This window comes from Morone saxatilis, unplaced genomic scaffold (genome assembly GCF_004916995.1).
Source record: "Morone saxatilis isolate NCDOM2014 unplaced genomic scaffold, NCSU_SB_2.0 Contig17, whole genome shotgun sequence".
Taxonomy (NCBI): Eukaryota; Metazoa; Chordata; class Actinopteri; family Moronidae; genus Morone; species Morone saxatilis.
The window spans coordinates 4,624,202-4,649,518 of NW_023339729.1; the positions used below are offsets into that span (position 1 = coordinate 4,624,202).

A 25,317-nucleotide genomic window follows, 5' to 3' on the forward strand; every position below is an offset into this window, starting at 1 on the left:
CTGGTTCTTCTGGAGCTGTTTGACCTTATCAAGTTTGAGCACTTTCTTAATTCGCCATCACTTTTCATAAAACTGAAGATGTTTGCAATCTACACCATTGATTTCTCGATTTAAATATTCTTAAAAGTGATTTTTGTGGTAAAATAACTGTCTAAAACCGTCTGCCAGTCGAGTTGAGTAAGTGCAGTAAGTATATGTAATTACACAAACACAAACACTAATAGACAAGCTTAGGGATTGTCCAACTCCAGTTACCTCCCATACTCCAGCCAGTACTCCTGTCAGCTCCAGGGAACGGCCATCCTAGGAGCCGGGTGGTTTGATGGAGGGTCCGTGGAGTAGAAAGAGGATGGAGTTGGAGAATAATCCAATTCTGTTTAATGGGTGAATTATGAAGTACTGATTTTTGGCTCGTTGGCTGGCTAATGGATCACTCTGAGTACAGGCTGGGCATTTTGTAGGATTTGTGTAATTGTGTGCACACAGACTGTTCACATGCAGCCCAGAAATTATGAATGCAAAGACTATATGCATGGACTGTATGCGCTGACAAATTTTTTAAAGAAAATGTATAAATACAACTAGAGTGGAAACTACTAGTCTGTTAATCAATCAGCTGATTTTTTAGCTTTTTTAGCTTCTCAAATGTGAGAATTTAAAGCTGCTGCTGTTAACTTTTATTTAAACAAAGGTCTTTGTTATATTTATATCATGTTATCCTTGCAGTAGTACATGAGACAGATAATCAAAAAAATCTGGGTCCTTTGGCTCCTCCTAGTGCTTCTAACAGCATTTGTAAGAAGCCGCTCAGACTGAATGACACAACTAATCGGAGCCAAGAAAGGGAGTTTGGAATGAGACTCGTTCATCAACAAACTTAAAGCCACCAACCCAAAGTGTCTCTATTATCTTTCTTATAGTATATTTCTTGAATCCCAGTGGATTCTTACAAATGACTGTGCCCATGTCCATTCCTGAGTTTATGTGGCCCTTTAAGGACAACATTAATGTGTGTAGGCCTTTGTGTGTGTGTGTGTGTGTTTGTGTTTGTGTGTGTCTGTAAGCTGATATGGCATTAGCTAAACTATTGCAAGCTTCCACAAAGACCCATTAGCTCACAACTACACGTCCATGTATTAGTCTGACTCCACCCCACAGACACCAGAGGCGACCCATGTCCATTACATCCAGCTCACCAACCACCGCAGCCTGTCAGCAATCATTTATGACGACCACCTGCCTGACAGCAAACACAACAGGGACCCATTTGAAGGAGACTCCATTGTTATTGATATTTAGGAATTAATGATATTGATGTTTACTGAGGGTTGAATATGACATGCAAGCAGTTGGCTCATAACTCGGGCTAAGAGCCTATTAGGCTGCATGAAGACACAAGTGACATCATTGTTGGCCTCAGCCCATGCCTAATACCCAGACATCCCACTGCTAAACATAATGTGTGTGTGTGTGTGTGTGTGTGTGTGGGGGTTTGAATTTTGCAAATTATTTCCACTCCTATGATTAAGTTCATCATTTAGCAACATCTTGTATTTTTAAATACAAAGCACTGATGGAATTGGATTTTACAGTCTTATGAAACCATTAATTGACACACATTTCCCTTCCTCTCATAATATTTCAGTTTTCATCATTCAGGAAATCTGGTTTTGACACCTGAGCCATTGCCTCCTGTTTAATTTGCTTTATAGTGAATGCAGGATATGTTTCATTACATTGCACTGACACTTTTATCAGTAATTTCTTTTAACCAACTGTATGTATGACTCATTTGACTTTTGCCCCTTGGTAGGTAAATGGAGGTGCAGGACAGGAGCCGCTCCCCGTCCCGTAGGACCAGCCGGGTGGAGCAGGTGGTGGGACGATGGCTGAGGCGGTCCCGAGACTTAGGCAGCAGGTCTCACTCTCTGAGCAGGTAAACCTCTGTTTTTATCCTATATAAATTAATTAGACTCTCCATTTCGTCTGACCTGTATGACTTTTGACTGAGGGATAGGCCTATCTGGAAATATAGAAATCATAGGAAATCCACATTAGTGACCTACCAAGCGATCTCTATTGGCATTTTCTATCAACAACAACATTTTTTGCTTTATTTTTCTAATATACACAAATATGAAGTTGTTTACCATAGAACTGATCAAACTGCCAGAGTAAGATGTCAAGCAAGGAAAGATGTCATTTATGTTTTTATATTTATGGCCACCTGCTCCTCTCCAGAGACCGGGTTGCGGCGGATGGGAAGACAGCAGAGTCCGGTGGCTCTGATCAGAGGAATTACCCCTTCCGCTTCAATGTTCAGATCCAACGGGACCCGAACCTCAACTCTCATGGCCTCACTCTGTCCTCCCAGACCCCTATCCTGGTGCAGGAGGTCACCCCAGGTATGACAACATTTATGAAATGTAAACACAGAAGAATGAAAAAGCAACACAACATTACAAGGTCTTTAACCTAAAACAAGTGCAGACAAAACCTGAATTAGTTATTAACAGCTGAGCACCTACTTCACCCTCCTGCCGGTTATGAGGAAACATTTATTAAGCTGATCACTGAACTTTGAATCAAGCTGGTCTGATATACAAACCTTGTTGTGTGTATACACAGATATGTAACCCTCTTGTCCATAAAACCAATGTAGCGCAACTCAGCACGGACAACTCATGAGTAGAAGAAATACAGTACTACTCAGTATCAGGGAGTTTGATTTCATAGCTGACACCACATGTTTAGGTGAGCCCAGCTATGTCTGGTTTGTTACCTCTCATTTTCTCCAACACCAGCTCAGGCTCCCTTGGAGATCACATTCTACGTGCCAGTTTCCATTGCCAAGGTCTGCAGTGTTTTGGTCTGCTTTGTCTCTTGCCCAACAGGCACAGCTGCTGCTGTTCACTCTGTAGGTGCAGAGTCCCTATGGCAGCAGCCCTGAAATGACCTGTCCCACCCATGGTAATGTTAGAGCCATACTGACAAATATGCAGGACATACTCATTGTATTGTAGGTATACTACTGTAACCAGAGCTGTAAAGCATTGTTCAGTCAGTCAGTTCAGTCAAATGTAATGAATTGAATCCAAGCTATCATTTGCCTGGTGGACTGAAAATTGGGAATTTATTTTCTACTACTGAACCTACCTAAATATATATATTTTGGTGTTGAAATGTAAGCTTCTGTAAAGAGCTTTACTATACAACTACTGCAGGCATATGGCTGATAGGACCAACCATGGTATCAAATATATTCTGGTCTTTTATAGGAACAGAAGATTTATTTTCTTGTATTCTGCCAGTTGTCTCTTATTTTGCATAGATCAAGCCTCCTCAGCCAATGTAATAGTGGAGCTGTGCCAGACCACTGCAGGCCTCTGGCCAGTGTACAAGACAAACTATGAAAAGTGGAAACTCCAAGGGAGGCTGATACTGCTTGCTCATCCTGCATACATGCACACAAAATCACATTAACAAAGGAAATGTACTGTGGCATTGATGGTGTGTGTGCATGGTGTGTATGTGTGTGCGTTTGTGTGTGAAGAAACTTTAGTATAATAAGGAGGCAAAACAAAGTAGGAGCTTTACAAGGATACAAGGAGAGGGATTTTTTTTGCCCTTGAGGTTCTCAGGCAGCACTTCCTCCCAGGCTGTTTACTGTCCCCAAGAACCTCTTCCAATAGATTGGTAAGACTGGGGTTAGGGGTGCAATTGGGGGCAAGGGAGATGGGATACACATAAAGCTAGAGATGTGTTCCACAGGCTGAGTAAGTCCTCAATTAAATCCATTTACAGGGACGTCAGAGTGTGTCAGCACCAAGTGTGACCTTATCATGATGTCACTCATTGGTTTTGGAGTACGTTTTTGAAGCCTTGAGTTCGGCATTATGGATGTGACCATGTTGGTGTTTTGCTACCAGCAGTGGTGACGTACAGCGAGTTTGGCTGCGCTCACTGGCTGCGCTTGGTTTCAACTCATTTAACTTTTACATGACATGCAACCAGGCTTCTCTTTTCTGGCGACGGAGCTGCACCCTGCTGCCTATTCGAAAAAAATGCAGATTTAAGGTTTTTCTGCACTAGCCTCATTTCACAGACCTCATTTCACAGACCCCGAAGCTCGGTCCACTATTTATTAAAGTCTATGGGGATCTCCTGTACTTAGACACCTCTACTGGATCCCATGGCACAGCACTTTCTACAGGTCACAATGTAAAACTTCAGAAAGACCATCAACCACCCAAAGAAATCATGGATAATTCTTATATGCTTACAGATGTGTAGTACCGCCCAATAATGACGCTTAGCTTGTGTGTTGACTGCAGAGATTGCAGACAAGAGGGATGCAACACTAGTAGTTGCACATGCTGCTTGATTTGAGAGGGGTTCTTCCTTTCAGAAAGTTACTCTCCAGCGACTGGCTGCTGTAAATGTTGTCACATCTAGAGGAGAGCTGCAGTCTTACAGTCCCTCAGTAACTTTCCAAAAATAGAATAATTTATCATCACATACAGTGTCTTGAATATGGTCTACTTACAGCCATATAGTTCTCACTCAGTTTAAAATTAATTGCCTTTTAGAGCTGATGCCAACTTGCATGCCATGCATAGTGAGTCATTCAGAGAATCCTACAGTATGTTTGCCTTGCAATGTTTGTACACTATTCTTCTCATATTTTGCATGGTTGATTGTCTGTTCAGAACTGTGATATGTTCATTTCATAAATTACATTTGTTTGTATTCAGTGTCTCTACAAGTCTTTTATTTTTTCAGTCAAGCACAAACCCTTGTGAGATTCAAGTCATCATTGATAACACAATACATTATGTAATTGTAATTACTATACTTAAAGAGACAAAATACAGAGCTGTGTATTCACCACGTTTCTAACTCTCAATGCATTAGATAATGGACAGAGAAATAGTTTAGTTTTATAACATTAATCAATAGTATTGATCTGCCTGGTCTCTGGCACATTCCTAATGAATGCTTTATAACTGAATTAATTTAATTATATTTTTGAATAAGCAGAAGTTTACACCGATCAGCCATAACATTATGATCACTGACAGGTGAAGCGAATGACACTGATTATCTGGTTATCATGGCTCAGTCAGTGGGTGGGATATATTAGGCAGCAAGTGAACATTTTGTCCTCATGTTGATGTGTTTAGAGGCAGGAAAAATGTGCAGCGTGAGGACTGAGTTGACGTTTGTGACAGGGCCACATTGTGATGGCTACCGGACGACTGATCCAAAACCCTGCAGCTCTTGTGTTCCCGCTCTGCAGAGGTCAGTACCTATCTACAAGGGGTCCAAGGAGGAAAGAACCAGAGACAGGGTCATCGGGGGGCAAGTCTCATTGATGCCAGGTGGGGGAGGAGGGCGTGGCCCGTGTGGTCCGAGCCAAAGCAGACTGTACTGTAGCCTCACACTGGCTGAAACAGTTAATGGCTGGTTCTGATGAAAAGGGGTCAGAACCACACAGTGCATGAGCAGTTTGGGTTGGTATGAGACTCGCAGAATAAGACCACCCAGGTGACCTGGGTCAGAATGTTCGGCTGATCGGTGTATACATTTATGGTCTGCATGTTTTTTTTTCCCCATGTAAAAAAACAAACATATTTTACATGTTTTTAAAGTAGCAATTGTATTGATATACAAAGTTGGAGTGAGTAAGTAATTTGCATTGACCAAAGAAATGCTGTTTTATACATAATAAATAATAAAAGAAAACTAAAAGATTATGTTGAACAATGTGAATGAACCAGTTTTTTACATTAGATATTGAGCTACTTCTCTTACACTGGACATTGTTATAATGCTGTATGCTAGATGCTACATCCATGAATGTGCTACAGCTAATAACAATGACATATTTTCCATCATTGTACGATAAAACAGATAGGAAATCTGAATCTGAATGCACTGTATAACTACAGTGCATTCTTAAGAAATTACTGTAACTGCTGCAAATACAAAAGTAAAGCGTTACAGTTTTATATATGATCTGACTAAAAATTAGACAGTTATTCATTAAATACACCCTGTATACTGTGCTCTGCTTATATTTGTACTCTGAAGTGCAGTTTGCTGCTGAGCTGCAAAGCAACAAGGATCTGAATCCCCCTGAGGTCCGGGGGCAGATTACCTCGCTTTCTCCTGTCTGGCTCAACCCTGCTCTGTCACCATCTGCTTCTGCCTGTCCCACACACACACACACATACACACTGTTGCTCATGTCTCCAGTGGCCCCACTAAGGCTTGGCTCACTGTTTCCCCTCTCTATGTCTGTGGCACGTGCTGCAGCATTTTGACAGTGAAATATGAATCCTTTATTTAAAAGCATTTTCAGAGCTATCGGTGTCACCTGCATCCGTCTGTGTTCACTTTGGATGTTGCAGACAGTAATAACTTAAAGTATCATAATTAAAGAACTCAACACTGGAGGGTTACCTGATGTTATACAGGAAGTAATATGCTGGGGATGCTGTTGATGATTGTAATATGGAAGGCCATGGCGCAATGTCTATGTGTATGAGAAACGTTTATGTTTCTTGACACAGTACCAGATTGCACACACTTTAAGGTATCTATGATCATAACCATGATTCATGACTTTGTGATGGTGCACAAAAATGAAAGACATAGACAAAATAAGCATTAAGTGCATAATGTGTAAAGTATCTTGAAGTTTTCTATAAATAAAATATATAAACCTAGAGGTAGAGCTATCAGTAGCTTTATAAAATAACATCTTCCCAATGTTGGCATAAAGCATTGGAAATGTCCCTTACCATGCATCCATTTAATATTGTGAGACTCTAATGCAATGCCGTTCTCATTCCAAGTTTCTTTCAGCTTATTTCAATGTCCCCTTCTGCACAGTACTTTCTGTAATAGCTTGGCCAGAGAGCAGTTAAACGATAGGTTGACATTTTTCCAAGTCCGTTTTAAAACAATCGTCAGGTGCCCATATGAAGCTTGAAGTAGGTTTGCTTGCTGTAAACATTCCTCCTGTTCATACTGGCCATCAGAAGAGCCCTTCCTAATGCACTCCCAATTTAAGTGCTTGGGGAGCAAATTAATATTCCTCACAAATATGTTCTATTTAGTATTATTGCAGTGAAGGGCGGTAACACAAAGAGGGAGACTCAGTGTGGGACAGCATCATCAATGTATTTGGAGCAATTGCTGACAATAGGATTTCAAAGAAATCACCTCCAATTGCAAACATCTCCTGTAATTTCTGATCACAACTCTGTTGGCCTGGTGTTTAGCTTTTTCTTCCATGCATCTCCTCATACAATGACACAAAACACATGTTTACTTGTCTATGGACTACTGAAGCAAATCCTACAGAGAGAAGATTTCCCCCCTAATGTTATCAGTACTGGTGACAGCAGCCATCAGATATTTCTGGAGGCTGACCTAGGGACAGTAAACGAAAGGTGTTTTTGTTGTTAAGGTTTAGAGTTGAAGAAGGCGGAGAAATATACAGTTGTTTGATTCACTCTAAACTGGATGCACAGTGATTAAATTGCTAGTCTCCCTGCGGAGGGACAGTTATGTTTGGAAAGCTGTGTGAAAAATTATGCATCGTGTGAGATGAAAGGAGACGACTAACATGCAAGCTGCTGCCTGTCATCAACCCCACTTGCAGTATGAATGCAGGCCAATTGAACACCCTCAGGCATGACAACACAAGGACATTTTGTGTGTCCAGGTGGTCCTGCAGATGGTCGGCTCGTCCCTGGCGACCAGCTTGTGAAGATCAATAACGTGGCTGTCGATGACCTGACCCCAGAGCAAGCTGCTGAAATAATCAGGTCTCCGCTGACAGCTGCATTCACAAACACACACACATATGCATGATAATCGGTGCATACACCACAAAATTGCTGTTTAAAACTAAATAATGCACATCACGTCTAACCTTACTAGGACTCCTTTTACTTTTTTTTTTTTTTTTTTCAGGGAGTGTCAAGATTCGTTGACAATGACTGTCCTCAGAACGATGCTGGTGAGTCTGCCGTATCTAACTAACCACACACATGCACACTGCACAGAAACACACATTTTCACACAAAGTTACACTGATGGACACTTAATTGGACGATGATTCATCCTCTTCCAGCAGCATTTTAAATGAACTGTTCTTGTTTCCTCTTGTAAAAACAAACATACACAGGCATGTACTATATGTGTACACATGATGTACAGTGTCTCCATACACATGGGATCTTAAAATGCTGTTGTCAACAAACACATTAATCAGCATGTCACTGAGACGTGGGGTCAAGAATCTTTGCTAACAAGTGTCCTGTCGCCAAGGTCCCACCACTACATCAGTGTTAACAGTGACAGCACGCCACGCCCTCGGAAACTCCCCCCACAGACTCAGATAGACACACACTCTGTCATGATCACTCAATCTACAATGTGTGTGTGTTTACTGTGTGTGTGTGTGTGTGTGTGTGTGTGTGTGCTGGTCGTGGACCTCTATCTGTGAAGGTGACGTATGTGTTTGCACTGAGGTGAAGTAGATCGGTAAATAAATGGCTGCTCCTTAGTGATTCTCATCAGCGGTCTGCTGATGGAAGCACCTTCACCACCTGATTCATAGCTCACAGCTCCTCTAAGAAATCATTACTGAGCTTTAAGGAATTATTAGCATTTCCTGGAAAATATCCATCTCTGTCATGCATGTTGATGGTAACAAAACATCAAAAGAGTTCAGAACAAAGGCTTGTAAGATTTTTATTATAATCAGACAGTGATATAAGAGCAGGAGGATTGTTTGAGTGTTCTAAGTGTAAATCCCTCAATAGAACAACATCTATTTGGATGCTTGTGTTGTATTGGAAATGGAATAGTATTACTATTACAGCATTAATATATTTCTAAAAATGAATGCACCCATCTATATATCATAATCATTTACTCTCTGCAATATTAGACGCTATCCATCCAGTGTACACACTCACTCTTCCCAGACAGTGCAACATACCTATGAATATTATATTCCAAGTCTGCCAATAGAGCTTTCTAAGTGTTACACACTAAACCTCTCTTAGCTGTGATATTGAAGCTAGCTAAATTATTTTAACTACTTCAAGTTTTAGTCTGCAACCTGTTCCGTCTGCCAGTCCACCAAAGAAAGACAGTGTATAAATAATCAAATGTGTTTGGTAAAATGTCAGTATGCATTCATGGAAGAAAAAAAACAAAAGCAACAGACCATGCATGTTGTCATTTCTCTCATATGAACCACTTCACTGAAAATATATCTGCATCACATACAAGCCTGTTTAAATGATAAACATGCTATAAAAACTTTATTGATTTGTATTCCTCACAGGGCCCAAAGTCATCATTCATCACACCAGAGAAGAGGGCCAAGCTCAGGTCCAACCCTGTTAAAGTCCACTTTGCTGAGGAGGTGGAAGTCAATGGACACTCTCAGGTGAGTGAAAGAACATGTGATGTAGTTATTCTGCTCCTTTAATGCACATAACTCACAACTCAGCCTCAATCCCCCATCCCTCTCTTTAATGTTAGCGTATTATGTATTTGGCAGTGCTACCTTGAAACTGTCGTTTTTCATCACATTCATTAACAAATTGAAATTGTGTCTTGTGATGCTGTAGACAGGTGACACCTTTACATTTTTGTGCAATTTGATATTATGTGTTAATACCAGGTGTAAATGGGGTTTAAAATCCATGGGATATTGTCAGATTCAAATATGCTCATAAAAACTACCCCAACAAATTTATTTGATTTGTCTTATTTATTCAAATTAAATTCAAACTTTCTAGCAGTGTTATGGAGCGTCTTTGTCTATGAGTGGGTCTCTGTGTTGTTTATTTAATGTACTCGTACAAGCTGTCACTTGCAAGCGCGCATGGGTGACGTGATACACAGTCCTACCAATGGTACACTATTCCACTGATCAACAGGTGGCTGTAACATGCCAAGATAGGTAGCAGTGCACCAGCAGAGGCAGAAAAGAAGAAGACTTAAAGCTAGTATGAATGTAAACAGTGCTGGATTTAAAATAATTACAAATCAGATTTGCAAATGTTTCAAATGTGTGGAATTTCACTAAATGTCTTTCTTTTGGTCAAAGGTCTCCTAGATTTTGAGTGATCAAACCTTTTGATACTACAGTAGTTTTACATGCCGTAAAATGTGATTTATTATTGCCAGATGTACCTTTGCATAATGACAAGGAATGATGTTTTATAATTGGTCAGTATTATTCCATACTCTTTTTCTCTTATAAACTTGGCTCTGGTTGATCAGAGTTCACATCCTGCCAGCGGATGTGAAATTAGCTGGATGAGGAAAACCACAATGGCTGGAGTGCCCATTACTAATCACACAGAAAACACGGATCGATATTTGCCTCATCCTCCAGTCCTAATGTCTGTGATTACAGGACAATGAGCATCAGATTAAGGAAAGAGGTAGATAGGGAAGAGACGGNNGGGGGGGGGGTTAGCCATCGTTAAAAGGGAGAGGAAACAAGAGAAATAGAAGATGGGAGGGTGACAAGGGAGGGGTTGTCTAAAATTTGAAAGCTCTCCATTTGAACTTCAAAACATACAGACATCAATGTTGCATTACATCACAGTGTCAATACATAAAAACACTTTCTAAAATGATAAGAGAACAGGGACGAGGCAGGGAAAGATGACTCACCACAGTGAACAAGCCGGGTAGACAGAAACAGGCCAGAGGATATGATGGGAAGAAACATTCTGTGAGCTTAAAATGAGATGAGGATAATCTTTCTCTTTCCTACTGTGAGTATGTTGTAATATGTAAAGCTATTTAACTGTTAATTTGGCTGCCCAGTAATTCAAAATTACAGTATTTTTTGGGTGCAAAAGCAGAAGTGCTTGTGAAATGTCCTCAGATATATTCCAATAAAACTGAAATCCTTGTCATTATGTCTTTATATTTGGCTGAGGTATCAATAAAAACAAAATGTGAAATGTAATTGCAATGGAAACAGGCATAGCGAATAAATCATGATGTGCATGTGACTTAAACATCCACTGAGGCTTCCGTTCCACTGAAGCGACTAAAATGGCTGCAGATAGAAACATCAAATCTGTGCAGAGCGATGAGAAAACTGTGAAGTTCCTCAAATGAATGCATTAACAAACAGAAATGTCATATTTCAGTTTCCCATCATTTGAGATTTGAATGGCACTCTTTCAATTACACTTCTGCAATGGTCTGATGGCATCTGGCTGGAGATATAGTGCCACTAGATGTTTATCTAATAGTGGATAGAAGCGTGCATTAATTCAAACTTTCTTTTACAGTTATTCATAAAGTCTGTATACAGAATTACAGTCCTGACTTGGGCTGTTTCCCAATAAAAACAAAACAAAAACTAAGTGTGTTATTTGAATTCAACCTTCATTTTGAAATCCATATTCTTAAGGTCTGCCAATCTTGCTTTTATCATTTAAGGAATATTGCTACAATCTCCAAAGACACTGAACCCATTATACTTGCTTTCATTTCCTCACATTTAGATTAATATTACAGCCTCCTAAATTGTACAAAATGCCGCAGCTATAGTTCTAACCAGAAGAAGAAAAGCAAACATAGTACATCTGTCTTAATGTCTTTACATTGGTTTGTAAACCTGACCCTTCGCTTGACCCCATGTCTGCTTTGCAGGGCAACTCGCTGCTCTTCCTGCCTAATGTTCTGAAGGTGTATCTGGAGAACGGGCAGACCAAGGCCTTTAAATTTGAACCCAGCACCACAGTCAAGGTACTATGCAATGATACAGTCCACCATATTAATATCTATTCCTATTTATTACCAACTTAATTTCGCCTTCATACTGCATACTTAATAACTGTAGTGGAGTTTTGGGGGTTCAGAGTTGACACTGAGGTTTATGGTGTGCTTATGTAATGGAAGTATTTCCTGTGATTCTTGAAGCCAGTTTTCATGCTATAAATATGAATTAATGTGATGTAATGTCAAGCCTGCACTAAGCTTCATATTTAAACATAACCATATATTGTAAGTGATATTGGATTGAATGTATAGTCTACTTTAAAAGCCACAACTAATGTAATGCACTCTTTCAGGTTTATCAATATTAGATATACTGTACTTGAGCTTCCTAGATTTGCCAACCTCTCTGACCTTGCTTCATTGAGACCTACGGACCGAAGCTCAGCTCACGTCAGCATTTATGTTTCTTGATGTTAGAAAATATTGTCTCTCAAGATGTAATTTTCTCCTTGCATCAGGACATTGTGATGACACTGAAGGAAAAGCTTTCTCTGAGCCGTATTGAACACTTCTCCCTGGTGCTTGAGCAGCAGCACAGCATTACTAAACTACTGCTGCTACATGATGAGGAGAGGATACAGCAGGTATGCACACAACAGTTATTCTACATGTCTCCTCTGTAGTCTACACTACAGCTCCCTTTGAAAGTGGGTTTTATCTTTGACAGTACTTAATATTTTACCTGCATTATAAAAATATAATATTTATGCAAAATGTGTGTGTGTTTGTGTGTGTGTGTTCAGGTGGTCCAGAAGAAAGAGGCCCATGACTACAGATGTCTGTTCCGTGTTTGTTTCATGCCCAAAAGCCTCCAGACACTACTTCAGGATGATCCCACTGCCTTTGTATACCTCTACCTGCAGGTAGATTGATGAACCTCTAACTGACAGATAAACTCCAGGCTACAGCAGTTTTCTATGTATTGTGTTGTAGGGGTAGAAAATGAATCTAATCAACTACTTTACTGTAATTGAAAACTCCCCAGCAAGGGGTCCACCATAGACGGGATTCTGAATCTGAATCAAATTAAGAAGCAAAGTGTTATAACCAGTCCAGTTAGTGCTGCCGTTGACACATTTCTGCATGATGTAAATCAGTAGACTGAAAGGTCAGCTTGATTTTAAAGTGCAGTTTTTCATCACATTTCACCATAGTTTTATTTCGCCCCTGTGGTTCCTTTATTCAATGATTTTGTCACTCAACAAGTAAAACCTGAAATGTAAGTTCATGTTGCATGAGTCCTTACTTTTCTGTGGTCAGTTCTTACTTTTAAATGTCCTCCTGTTGTTTAGGATATTTGTGCTCAGCTGAATAGGAAAAAAGCAAACGCTGCAAATGAGACGTAACAGTAGTTTACAAACCATGAATAGTTCTGAAATGTGTACACAACATAAAATTGTTGACATGTTTTCTCTGTGTACTGTTACTGTGTGTGTTAGGGGGTGAATGATGTGCTGCAGGAGCGTTTCGCAATAGAGATGAGATGTAACACCGCCCTGCGACTTGCTGCGCTGCACATCCAAGAGAGATTGGCGAGCTGTGGGCAGTCACCAAAGACCAACTTGAAGATTATCACGTGAGACACACACACTCATTTTAAATTATATTAATAATCACTAAATTCAACTATAATTAACACATTTATTTACTCCCCTAGTAAAGACCCCAGAACAAAGCGGAGTTCCATGCTGCTCCTATTTCATTAGAGGGACAATGAACATGTTTCTTTTTAGAAGCACGATGCAACAGTCACACAGTTACAGAAGTTGTATTGTGCAACTGCAGTCTTGTACCACTAAGCCTCTTGGGTGAGCATCAAAGATGCATTTCAAGATTTCATAAGGATCAAGGGGATGGTATTCCATTCATATTCCTAGATACAGTTCAGCAGTCTTGTACACAAAAACAGACCCTCTCAGTCTGTGTTTCTGTGTTTCTCCAGGAAGACATGGGGCATAGAGAACTTTGTGTCATCCACCTTGTTGAGGAACATGCGAGAGAAAGATCTGAGGAAGGCCATCGCCTACCACATGAAGAAGAGCCAATCACAGCACGACCCCAAGCAGAAGGGCCTGTCAGTCGATCAGGCACGGATCAACTACCTGGAGGAGCTGAGTGATCTCAAGTCATTTGGAGGGAAATCCTTCAGTGCCACCATGATGGTAGGGTTCAGACTGCTTACTGTATATGTACATTAATTTCTTCTTCTCATTCTCTTCTACTCAATTTCTCCTCCTCTGTCTGCCTCCCCTGCTCCCCCACCTTTCAGCTCCAGGACAGGGAGTCCATGGTGACCCTGTTGGTGGGGGCGCGCTATGGGGTGAGTCAGGTGGTCAACCACAAACTGAGCATCCTGTCCACCCTCACAGAGTTCACCAGCATTACACGCATCGAGCTGCTGCCTGAATCCGACAAGGTCAGCCTGGTCAAAATATACCTGCAGGACATCAAGGTAAGAGCAGGAATATATACACACACACCATCACACACCTAGCAAAGACAAAATACTGGAAACCACGTCAAAAAGCACTTTTACTTTGAAGTAACTCAATCAGCATTACAGACACTGCTACAAAGGTGGGTTATATTAGGTTGCGTACCTATCAGCATTATTTGTTCACCCTTTGTTGGTACAGTTTGTCTGTATGTAGCATGTGTTGTGATTATTTTTTGAGACAGTGCCCTTTTACATATTTAATAGGGTTACGTAATTGTGTAAATTCTTTTGATGCACCAGCAGTTTGGACACAGGAGATTTAGCCACTTTTGAGATGTGGAAGGTCCCGAATCAAACTGCTGACTGCCAGAGCTCTTTAATAGCTTAGGAATATTGCTAATTAGCATTGAACTTACCATGCCCCCCCCCCCATTGTAGCTGTGTTTTTAAAGGTGATTAATTACTACTTAATTAGAACTGCTTTTTTCAACAGTATTAGGACCCTTTTGGATTTGAACCGGGTTACTGTACACTCACTGTTTTTTCCACTGCTAAAATTATCTTACCATGTACTAAGTCCTTGACACAGGGGCCCGGGTTCGACTCCAGCCTGTGGCTCTTTGCTGCATGTCGTCTACTCTTTCTCTGCCCACTTTCCTGTCTCTCTTGAGCTGTCCTGTCCAATAAAGTCATACAGCCCCCCAAAAAGTGAAAAAAACAGATGTCACTCCCTTGCTTTCCCTGGCTCATCCCATATCATCTTGTCTCCTTTCTCATACTAAGCCCATCACATTGCTGTTGGAGTCAGTGGCAGCCAAAGATATGTCCTGCCTAATAGCAGGGTACTGTCGAGTGTTTGTTGACCCCAACCTCAACATCTTTCCCTGGATAGATGACTCCAAGAAGCACAGAGTGTCTGCTGAGGAAGGTGCAGAAACACATTTATAGCCCAAAAGATTCATACATCTATAAAGTCATGCACCTTTATGTCCTAAATAATTAAAAACTGTTTGTGTTGTTTTTTATGTTGGTGTATTTTCACAGGTTATGTGTCACGGTGTGGCAGCGACTCAGACAACTCCTCAGACTTGGACATGGAACCGCTGGTCGCCCAGGTGTCTCGTGATGAGAAGCCCTGCCCTCGTGTCAGATCCTCATCAGACCCAGACGGAAGAAAAAGAAAAGACAGAGACAGAAGGAGAAACAAAGATGGAAAAGAAAAGGGAGATACACCTTGGGAGGATAAAAAGCAAAAGGAAGAAAAAGATGCTGACACCGAAAAGGAAAAGTCTCCACTAGATAAGAATAGAGAGAGTAAGAATGAAGATATGCAGCACAAGGAAGAGACTGAGAGCCATCAGGATGGACAGCAAATACAGATCAAGATAACAAACAATGATTTGGGGGAAAAAATGGGACAAGAAGGTAAAGTGGGTGGTGAAGAGGTGCGAGCAGCAGAGGAGCTGCCATCTGTGTCAGAAGCATCAGATTCTTGTCAGTCTGACTCTCGGGTCCTCACCAGCCCCTCCAGCGACTCCCTTGATGCTTTGGAGGAAGACGACTTAATTTCATGTTCTTCTTCCTCCATTGACCCCAATGCTCCATCACACACTCATGCCCATATCCACTCTCCCCTTCAGCTTCATCCTTACTCTCATAGGCGCGTTCAACCGCACCTCCTCGCCCCTCCACCAGCTCACTCCCATCCCCTCCATCTCGCAACCCACGACAGAGGAGGAGGGGGCCACAGAAGGTCAGGCGACGGAGCCGATCCCCAACTTCTCGCACCCGTCTCACCCTCTCCCAGTTTTCACCACATCCAAAAATGTTCAGGTAACCCTTGCTCTGATGACAGCTCCTTGTGTTTCGCTGAGCTATCCCGCCTTGTGGACTTCCTGCCGAGCCCTCCGGAGGCCAGCGACGATGAGGACGAAGAAGAAGAGCTGAGGAGGAGGAGGAGGAAGATGTTGAAAGTAATGGATGAGACGGCGAGAAGAGCGGGTGAAGGTGGAAGTGTGAGCGGGGAGGGTAGTTTTAAAGAACATCCACTGTCCCCTTCCCTGTCCTCCCCCTCCTCCCACATGGAGTTTGTGTTTAACTTTGACCAAAGCGACGCTCGCTGCTACTACAAACTCTGCTCCAACATCACCCCCGACAGCGCTCGCAGCCTCCCCCGCCTACTCCAACATAATGAGGGAGAAAATTGGGAGGAGGTGGAGGGAGATCTGACTAAAGCGGTTGACATGGAGCCTATCCCCATCCTTCAGCCACCGCCTGGCTTTGGAGACAGCAGCTCTGATGAGGAGTTCTTTGACGCCAGAGATCGCTTCACCTCACCTGAAGACCCTACCTCAGGAGCCAAGCCAAGAGGTGATTTGATTTTCATTGTTCACATGCATTTCTGTCATTTTCAAGTCCTGTAGAGTGGTGCAAGTACAGGCTGCTTTTGCTGCCATCTAGTGGTTAATGTTTATACTGCACAAAAGGGATACAACATTCATACAGCAGTGTGAAATACTTGCCGGGAATGTAGTACACGGCACTTCTGACCACACCTACTGTAACATTGATGCACACTATAGAGCCTTTACAGTTCAGTACAGTCTGGCTCTCCTCCCATAAAAGATTTAGCATTTCATTCATTACACTTGACTGTCCAGAGATATTTATTAGTTCAGTACTGGAAAGTAACTAAGAGCATATTCTTACTAGTACTGTGCTAATGTACAATTTTGTGATCCTTTCAATTTTTGCCACTTTATACTTCTACTCCACTGCATTTCAAAAGAAAATATTGTGCTCTTAACTCCACTAAATGTACTATATTTGACAGATAGTTACCCAACTACTTTTTATACTAAATAGTTGTTCCCAACCTTTTTGGACAAAGAACAAAAAACAACAAAAGGACATATATCATATAGTAGTATAGTAGGAATGGTGTCTGCAATTCCAACTATATTATATAGCCTCACAAGTGAAGCCAAGGGCAAAAAAGTCTCTAAATGAGTCACTTCTGCTTGTAAAGCTTAATTGCTAGAGCGTAATAAGTTTTTCATAATCCCCTCTCTAATATGGATTTTGGCAAGTGGGCAGTGAGAGGAAAGTGGTTAGAGAGATTTTAGTGATACAAAAATAAGATTTGGAAAAGCTGTCTCTCCCATCCCCAGTCGAAACAACACCCTTGGTACTCATAGTGACATACAACTCACTATTAGATAAAATCACAAAAAAATTTTTTTAATTGCAGCTACCCTGACCCCTCTGACAAAAACATTCAAGCAAAAATACAGTGATACAAAACTGGAGGTTCATTTGTCACTGAGTTCATTTGGATTACCTACAGTATGTCTGCTCCCTGCCTCTGTGTACTAATGTATAATCATTTTGCTACACATTCTGGTCTGAGCCTTGTTTACTATCTTGCAGATGTTTGCACAGAGATGAAACTGGATTTCCTCAGCACCCTCAGTCTCAGTGACATCAGAGTCTCTGTAAATGATGCAGACAAAGATGGAAAAGAGGAAGACAGAAAAGGAGGAGACGAGGAAGGAGGAGGAAGAGAAACATTGTTCCAGCTCAGAAAAAGATCCCGTAAGCGCCGTTCCTACATGGAAACTGATTACACTTCTAGGGTGTCATATCCAGAGCCAGATCCAGAATCAAGACAGGACTCTAGTAGGCTTCATAAGAACCTTTTGGCAGAAGCCAATGATGCACAGATGCTGAGTTCAGATCCTGAACCTTCAGAGCAAACACAGAATCCCAGTCCTACTGTCTCCTCCCTGACTCACTCTGAAGGGGAACCGTCTCAGCTAGAGTCAAAACCCATCCTGTCCAAACCCCGCTCGCATGGACCGGGCTCTCCTTGTGGTTTTGGGCCTCATGAGCAGACTAGAGACCCACAGGCCCCCTCCATGTCCAGGAAGCAAGACATGGAAATGGAACCTGATGCAATGGAATCCAAATCAGTCACAGATCTGGTGAAGGCAGCATCTCCTACCATCACCGTTGTCCGCTGCCGGGTGGATCCTGATGGGAAGGAGTGTGCTGATCGGAGGGGTGATGGAAAGGAGGAAGGGGAGGGACAGGAGGAGATGGATGAGGGCAAAGAGGAGGGAGAGAAGGAGGAGACAGGTGTGTCGGGAAATGGGCCGTTCACTAGTCATATGTTTTTGCCAGAAATCACAGAGGGAGAAGGTAAGGGGAAAGAAGAGAAGAAAGAGGACGTGAGAGGGTCCTCATCCAGTTCAGAGAGACCACTCGCAGGCACTGAAAGGCAGCCAGATGCCAACACACTGCCTACATGTTTGATAGATGTGAATAAAAAGAGCAGTAATGGCCTTTTGGGAGCCTATCTGATTGCCCTAGAGCAAAACTCATATGCAGAGGAACATATGCTTGAAGGTGTGCGTGAAAATTCAAACCCTCCATCATACTCACCTCCACCCCCTCCACCCTCATCCCCTCTTCCTCCAACACCAGTTGTTCACAAATCCCAAAGTGACTGTTTGGTGAGGGAAGAAGAGGGAAGCAAAAACACGGGAACCTCAACCAAAATGGCTTTATCTAATTCTGAGGAGACGCCACTTTGCCAACAAAATCTCACTATCAAAGCCCAATTATGTTTAGAAGTCACCACCTGTGTTCATGAGGAAGAAGCCATCGGTATTGTTAGTTCTACTATGACTGCTAGTGATGAAGTTACTGACAGCACCAATTCGGACAATGTTTTCGATGATGATGAGATGTGTCATTCCTTAAATTCTAATGCAAGTGACAAGAAAGATGACTGGACTGTAGCTAAAAAGCATAGCCTCAGTGCTAATTCAGCTACACCAGGTAAAGGTGATTCTCAAATGACTATTAAGTCTCTTTCCAACACAGTCAACTCTGATTATACTCGTGCTATTAACTCCATCACTGCAAAGCTTGGAGCCGCAACAAGTGTCACATCTCCTACATTTAATTCAGGTACTAGATTGAAAAGCGAGGTTACACATGAAAGTGCTTCATGTTCAAATCATAATGTAGACAAACCCAGAAGTGATTCCACTACGCCAAGTGTTGAAGCTAAGGATAGTTTAAGTAGTCCTAGCGTAGCAAAAGCTATCACAGCCACGATCCACAATCTCTCTAAAGAGCCTCTCTCTTCAACTCACTTCCTCTTCCAGACCTGTTCCCCTAGCATTATGGGCCGCTTGTCTGCCTCCACACTGAGGGGGAAGATTCAAAAGCTGCCCATGTATTTATCGAGATCCCAGGAAACCCTCAACCAAGCTGGGGTAGGGAATGTAGCTCAGAGTCCTGCTGAGGACAACCGTAGGGACAACATTGAGATCACCGTCACGGATGTTCATGACGTCACGCAAACAATAGACTTTGACATGGTCACCACTGCAGAATCAGTGGAGTCAGACGATTCGGATGCAACAGTTACAGGATCAGAGGTGGATGAGGAGTTTTTTATGGAAACAACCTCAGAGAAGAGTTTTCACTTTGTTCCAGAGGCGAAGGAAGTAAGCTCTTCATTCCCTGTCCAGACTGAGCCCAAACCCCAAGCCCAAAATCAGCTTCTGTGCACTGGACTTATCAAGAACACACCAGGGCCAATAACAGAGCCTCCAGTCTCAATCGTGAACAGCCTCCAAAGAGACACTTCGGGCCTAAAGATGGACACTCCTGGCCCCGTAAAAGATGCTTCACCTTCTATCCCCCCTCCAATAGTGGTGACAACACAGAATCTAAATGGGCCGGGAGTCCCTTTTCATAGTCAGTCACAGAAAGGAAGACGGACCAGTAGTGACAGGCCTTTGATGGGTCTTTGTAAGCCTACAGGGCAGAATTCAGACTCTCCAAATACACTTTCTTCAGGCTGCAGGGTGTTTACCATCTGTGAGGATCCATCCCAGACAAAGACCCCAGCCGAGGTGGGGACTACCCCGCCTTTGAAGCCTGAGTTTGGCTGCAGTTCTGTGCTAGCATCTGGATGTGAGTCAGTTATGGAAGGGGTGCAGATGCCACTGGATGCTTGTGGGTGCCCAGCGGTCTACACCAACTGCTTCAGCGGCGGGGACAGCTTTGATGAGGAGCTGACTGTCTACGAGTTCTCCTGCCGCACACAGAGCAGTGGTGTGACTCAGACTTCTGGAGCAGGTCTTCCTATCATGACCTCTCCACCTGTTCCCTCCTTTCTCTCCACCTCTTCCACCCACTCTCCCTCTTTTCCACGCTCCATCCTTTTCTCCTCCTCTACCTCTGAGCTCAGCCCTCTCCTCTCACCACTGTCCGATGCCTCTGACCGTTTCCTGTCTCAAACGCACAAGGACACCATCAGTCGACTAGGCCAGCAGTGCTACCCAGAACCCCCAACAGGTTTCCAAGTACTCCGTGTAGATGTGGACCAGCTCCTTTCTATCCTGGAAAGTAGCGGTGCAGACAAATCTGTGGCAGGTCATGGAGGTCGCCATCCGAGGGACACCTGCCCTGCCCACTTTACAGAGAACAAGCGGGTGCTCCAGATAGAGGCCCGGCGGCTGATGTCAGGCTGCCAGAAGGTGGTGGGAATTGGGCAGAGCCCAGAGGAAATGCTTCACTCCCTGGCTGACAGCTTCCGGACCCTGGTGGAGTTGGCAGGTATATGCCTCTGGTTCTCTGGTTGCGATAGGTGTGACCGGAGGAACGCCGAGGCAGTTGCAGGTCTGGCAGATGTGGCCCGCTCATTCAGGGACTTCTGTCTGGCAGCGGAGCGAGCCAGCAGCAAGCGCAGCTGCCAGGACCTGAGCACCAAGCTGTTAGCCAAACAGTGCACCGCGCTCACCGCCTCTGTCTTCTGCCTCACTCAGCTGTTCCGCACCCTCACTGCACTATGAGCGGACCACAACCTCTGAAGTCTTTAAAATGACCTTCAAGCAACCTGTGGCATGTAACCTCAGATACATGAGGTCACCAGTGAGCCCACAGCTACTGCAGATGTGAGCAGAGTGTGACCCAGGACAGTCATGTTTAGGATGTGCAGTAGAGAGTGAGGTGACACACTGTGTCACTGAGCTCCATGACAGCTCAAATGATCACAGAAACTCTCAACATCATGGAGCCAGATTGAGATCGTTGAGTGCATGTGGTTACTGACTATATGCTGTGCACGTACTGTAGCCCACAAACCAGTCAGAAACCAGTCAGCCAACAACCAGACTGCAGAGTGGTGCAAGCTGCAAAAGCAGAATCTGCTTGCATTCCAGTATTGAGGAACTGCTGTACTTGAATGTATTTTATGTTATCTATTATTATGTTTATTTATATATTAATTTATTGAATTAATGAGTTACTACAGTGAGCAAGTAAGGAATGTAAAGACAAGAAGGAAGATATTTGGAAATGTTTACAGGCAAAGCTTTAAACAGAGGAGTAGTGGTGTGTGAGAGTAGTGGGCCTTTTACACACACATACATAAGCACACAACCTCAAATACACAGAGTGAATCAGTATTTGATTCCGTTCATACACAGGCCTTTGACTGACTGACCACGTAAAGATAAAAAAACACTGCAGTTTACTGATACTTATATATCTTTACATTGCCCAGGCTGTCAGTGAGGACTTCTTTGAATGTTACTGTTTACAAAACCAAAAACTAGAGTGAGAAATTATTTCACCAAATCATAGAAATCAAGCCTGAAGCTGTGTTTGCCATTTTATAAATCTAGTAGCAGAATGCTGATGTATGCGCATTACGTGACTTTATGAAACCGTTTGGATGAGTCCTCTGCACATTCAATTTGTTGACATTTGGTATGATTTATGGAAATGTAATACATTTGCTAGCTTTTCTCTAATTTATTTGTTAACACTCTTTCACCACCTCCAGTTGAAACACCTCCAGTGCATGGTGATGTGGCTGTCAACCACCGGTCTTTTCCATACATTTATTAAGTTTTTATATTGAGTACTAAACTGTCCATTAAGAACAGGAATCTCCATTCTACAGCAGACTTAGGGACACTTCCCAATAGATGTTTATAGTATTATATATAGTTTTATGAGAATTCTAGCAACCTTAACTTTCCTGCATTCTGCAAGCTTTTCATGATCATAAAAACCTGCACACCTCTGAGCTCTGGGGACAGTCAAGTAGGAAGTTGACTACCATGTCCCTTACACTAAGTGCATTAATACTACAGACTTCCCAGTATAACCACAAATAGTTATAAATCAGTGACTGAAAACAGACACAGGTAGCCCAAGCAGTGCAGGATTACAGTATGTGGCATGTTTACTATCTGTTCGTGCATTTTCAGCTTCTGATTGACGTATTGAGTGGGAGGGTCTCAGAGAACAACTGACCCAATCATTGGTTGACAGCCTTTCATTTGAACTCAACACATTCGTCACAAAATCATGTACAACACTGATTAACGCAAAGCTTATTATTGTGGATAAGCTGTTGTATTACAGCATTTTCACTTGGAATGTTTCTTAAAATAAAAAGGACTGATGCACACTGGAACTGCATGTTCACTGGAGAAATTAAAGTTATCAGAAATAATTTCACCACTGCAGTACTGGGAACACAATTTATTGCAAACAGTGTTTCTATATATATTTATAATGGCAATCGAAACACTTTATTTGTTAACTTGTCCTGTTTTGTTCCCTGGTGGTTGCAACAGAATAGCATTTCCTGTATTTTATTCCCCAATTTGCAGCAGAGAATAACTGATTTACCTTTACCTTGATCTCCTTGAGAAAATTGCCCCAAACAAATGATGGAAAACTTTTTTAAAAATCATCATCTGTGCTCACAAAGCATGCTGTAATAAGCCATAAAATGCATTGTTGTTTCATCAGGGATTTTATCTGTGAATGACTGAATGATGTCTGCTCTTGCTTTGTAATGCTCAACTCCCACCATTAAATACAATGTCAAGTTACCGTTTTATGATTTCTTTATTGCTCTCACTTGTGCATTCCTTGCTCATTCAGTATCACTTCACAATCACTTTATTCCACAGCACAACCAGAAGGTGTAATTTCCAGAACCACTGGGGGAAAAAGTATGTTATTAAAGGGGAACTTCGGCAGATTTTTACCCTAGTCTTGATCACTAGAGGTCCCCGAGTACTGTCGATAGGAAAAAGAAGCCGAATTGTTCTAGAAACTGGAGATTGCAGCTAATGCCAGAGGCTCCCAGTTAGTTTAATAACTTCTTGGGGCATATCCTAAAGGTGCCTTTTTAGTTCTCTTAACAGACACGACATGTAATTAAATGTCTGTGCAAACATGATCAGGGCCCTTAGTGACAACCAAGCATGCTTTTCAACCTCATACGTTGTGCAGGAAACGTACAAAAACAGTACTGTTGCCTACCTGTTTTTTCACCGATCGCTTACCGGAAAGCCAGATAATCGATACGGATGATATGCTTCGCGATGAAAAAAAGTTTATTTCCCTCACAATGTCCATGCTTCAACCTACTGTCCGATTTTAGGATATGCCCAAGAAGTGTATTATAACTTAACTGGGAGCTCTGGTTAGCTGCAGGATTCCAGTTTGTAGAACCAATTCTGGTGTTTTTTCTATCGACAGTACTCGGGGACTTCTAGTGATCAAGACTAGGGTAAAAATCTGCCGAAGTTCCCCTTTAACAAGTATTTTAAAAAGTGGTGTTGCAAAACCAAAAATAGATTAGTACAGTCTGTTTACAGTGAGGCCTATTTTTACTGAAACTTCATTTATTCAACTGTTCAAATTCTTTTATTTCTGCAATGTGACGTCAAAAAAACAATGAAGACATAACAATTAGACGCTGATTGCTACACTTCTTTACTCTCTTTTTCTATGAAATGACACCCTATAAAGTTTTGTGGATGGTCCATTATGAACACAGTCAGACTGTATGTCATGGTCAGTCATTAAAACATCCATCACATCACATTTCTCCAGTGACACTGACTGCAGTCAATACATCATTCTCTACACTCTTACTATGCTATACTATAAATACATTCTTTAATTTTTTTTTACTTTATACTGTCAGTGGCTCTCCCAGAGTATTGTTCATTCAAACAATCTACAGTATAAACTGGGTACATTCTACCTGCTAACGAAGATCATGTGATATTACTGAAAGCTCCAGAACAGCTTCTAAATATGACCTTGAGATTGCTTTGACTACCTTCTGTGTGTTTAACAAAGAGAGTGTGCAAACTCACAGATGGCTAATGAACCCAGAACCTTACTGTAAGGTGCCACTGCTCACCACTAAAGAGCTTGAGTTCCAACACATTATACACCTGTTTGCATGTACAGGCAATGTATTGCATAACTTAACATGTTTTGCGTCTGCTGAAATGGAAGCAGTCTAACCATTAGAGTATTCTCAGTGTGTTCTGCAAAAACAACAGTAAATACCAAGAAAGTGAATTAAGTCTTCCCTTCACTCTCAGTCTTCACAAGAACCATTATTATTTCCGTTACCTTAGAATGAGACGTTTTTATCTACAGAGGGAGCAGGTCCTCATCTATGGACACAGCCATATTGAACCACCATTGTTCTACAGTAGCCCAGAACGGACAAACTGACTGTAGATAGGGCCTTTCATATTTTTGTGAGTTTTGCAGCCACTGCAGTTTCTCCTGCACACTCCACAGGCCATTCCCAGTCGTCAAATAAAGACACGAGCCGTGTTCAGTTAGTAGCAATCTGCAACTTCCCCACTAAACTTTCCACTTTCAGCACATCAATGTGAAAACATCTTCTAGTGTCAAACTGCACAGACTGCATTCTGCACAGTGAAACAAGAAGAACCAGAAGAGAAACATGTCTGAGTGGAGGGGCACTTTAAAACTTAAAACAGGGAACATGTTCCAGTGAGTAAGGAAGTTGAGCTCAGAGCACAGCGGCGCCGGACGTGAGTCAGCACCACGTTGGTCTCGTGATGTTGCCGTCGCCCGTCAGCGTGACGTCGCCACAACAATGAGGAACGGAAGCAGCGTGTTGTATGTCTATGGCTGTAAAGCATGGTTGCATATAAACACCG

The 25,317-nt window shown here is 42.2% G+C and overlaps 1 protein-coding gene across 1 annotated transcript; it reads left to right on the forward strand.

The window, feature by feature from the left end:
* Window positions 1-1,817: 1,817 nt before the first annotated feature.
* On the forward strand, window positions 1,818-23,127 carry LOC118326491 (FERM and PDZ domain-containing protein 1). Its single transcript, XM_035659493.1, has 14 exons — window positions 1,818-1,936; window positions 2,242-2,405; window positions 7,736-7,838; window positions 7,987-8,032; window positions 9,371-9,475; window positions 11,713-11,808; window positions 12,300-12,425; window positions 12,585-12,704; window positions 13,281-13,417; window positions 13,784-14,003; window positions 14,111-14,293; window positions 15,062-15,206; window positions 15,323-16,648; window positions 17,708-23,127. Exons 1-14 carry the CDS (start codon window positions 1,818-1,820, stop codon window positions 21,148-21,150), a joined length of 6,333 nt encoding a protein of 2,110 aa, XP_035515386.1. The 3' UTR covers window positions 21,151-23,127.
* The last annotated feature ends 2,190 nt before the right edge of the window (window positions 23,128-25,317 follow it).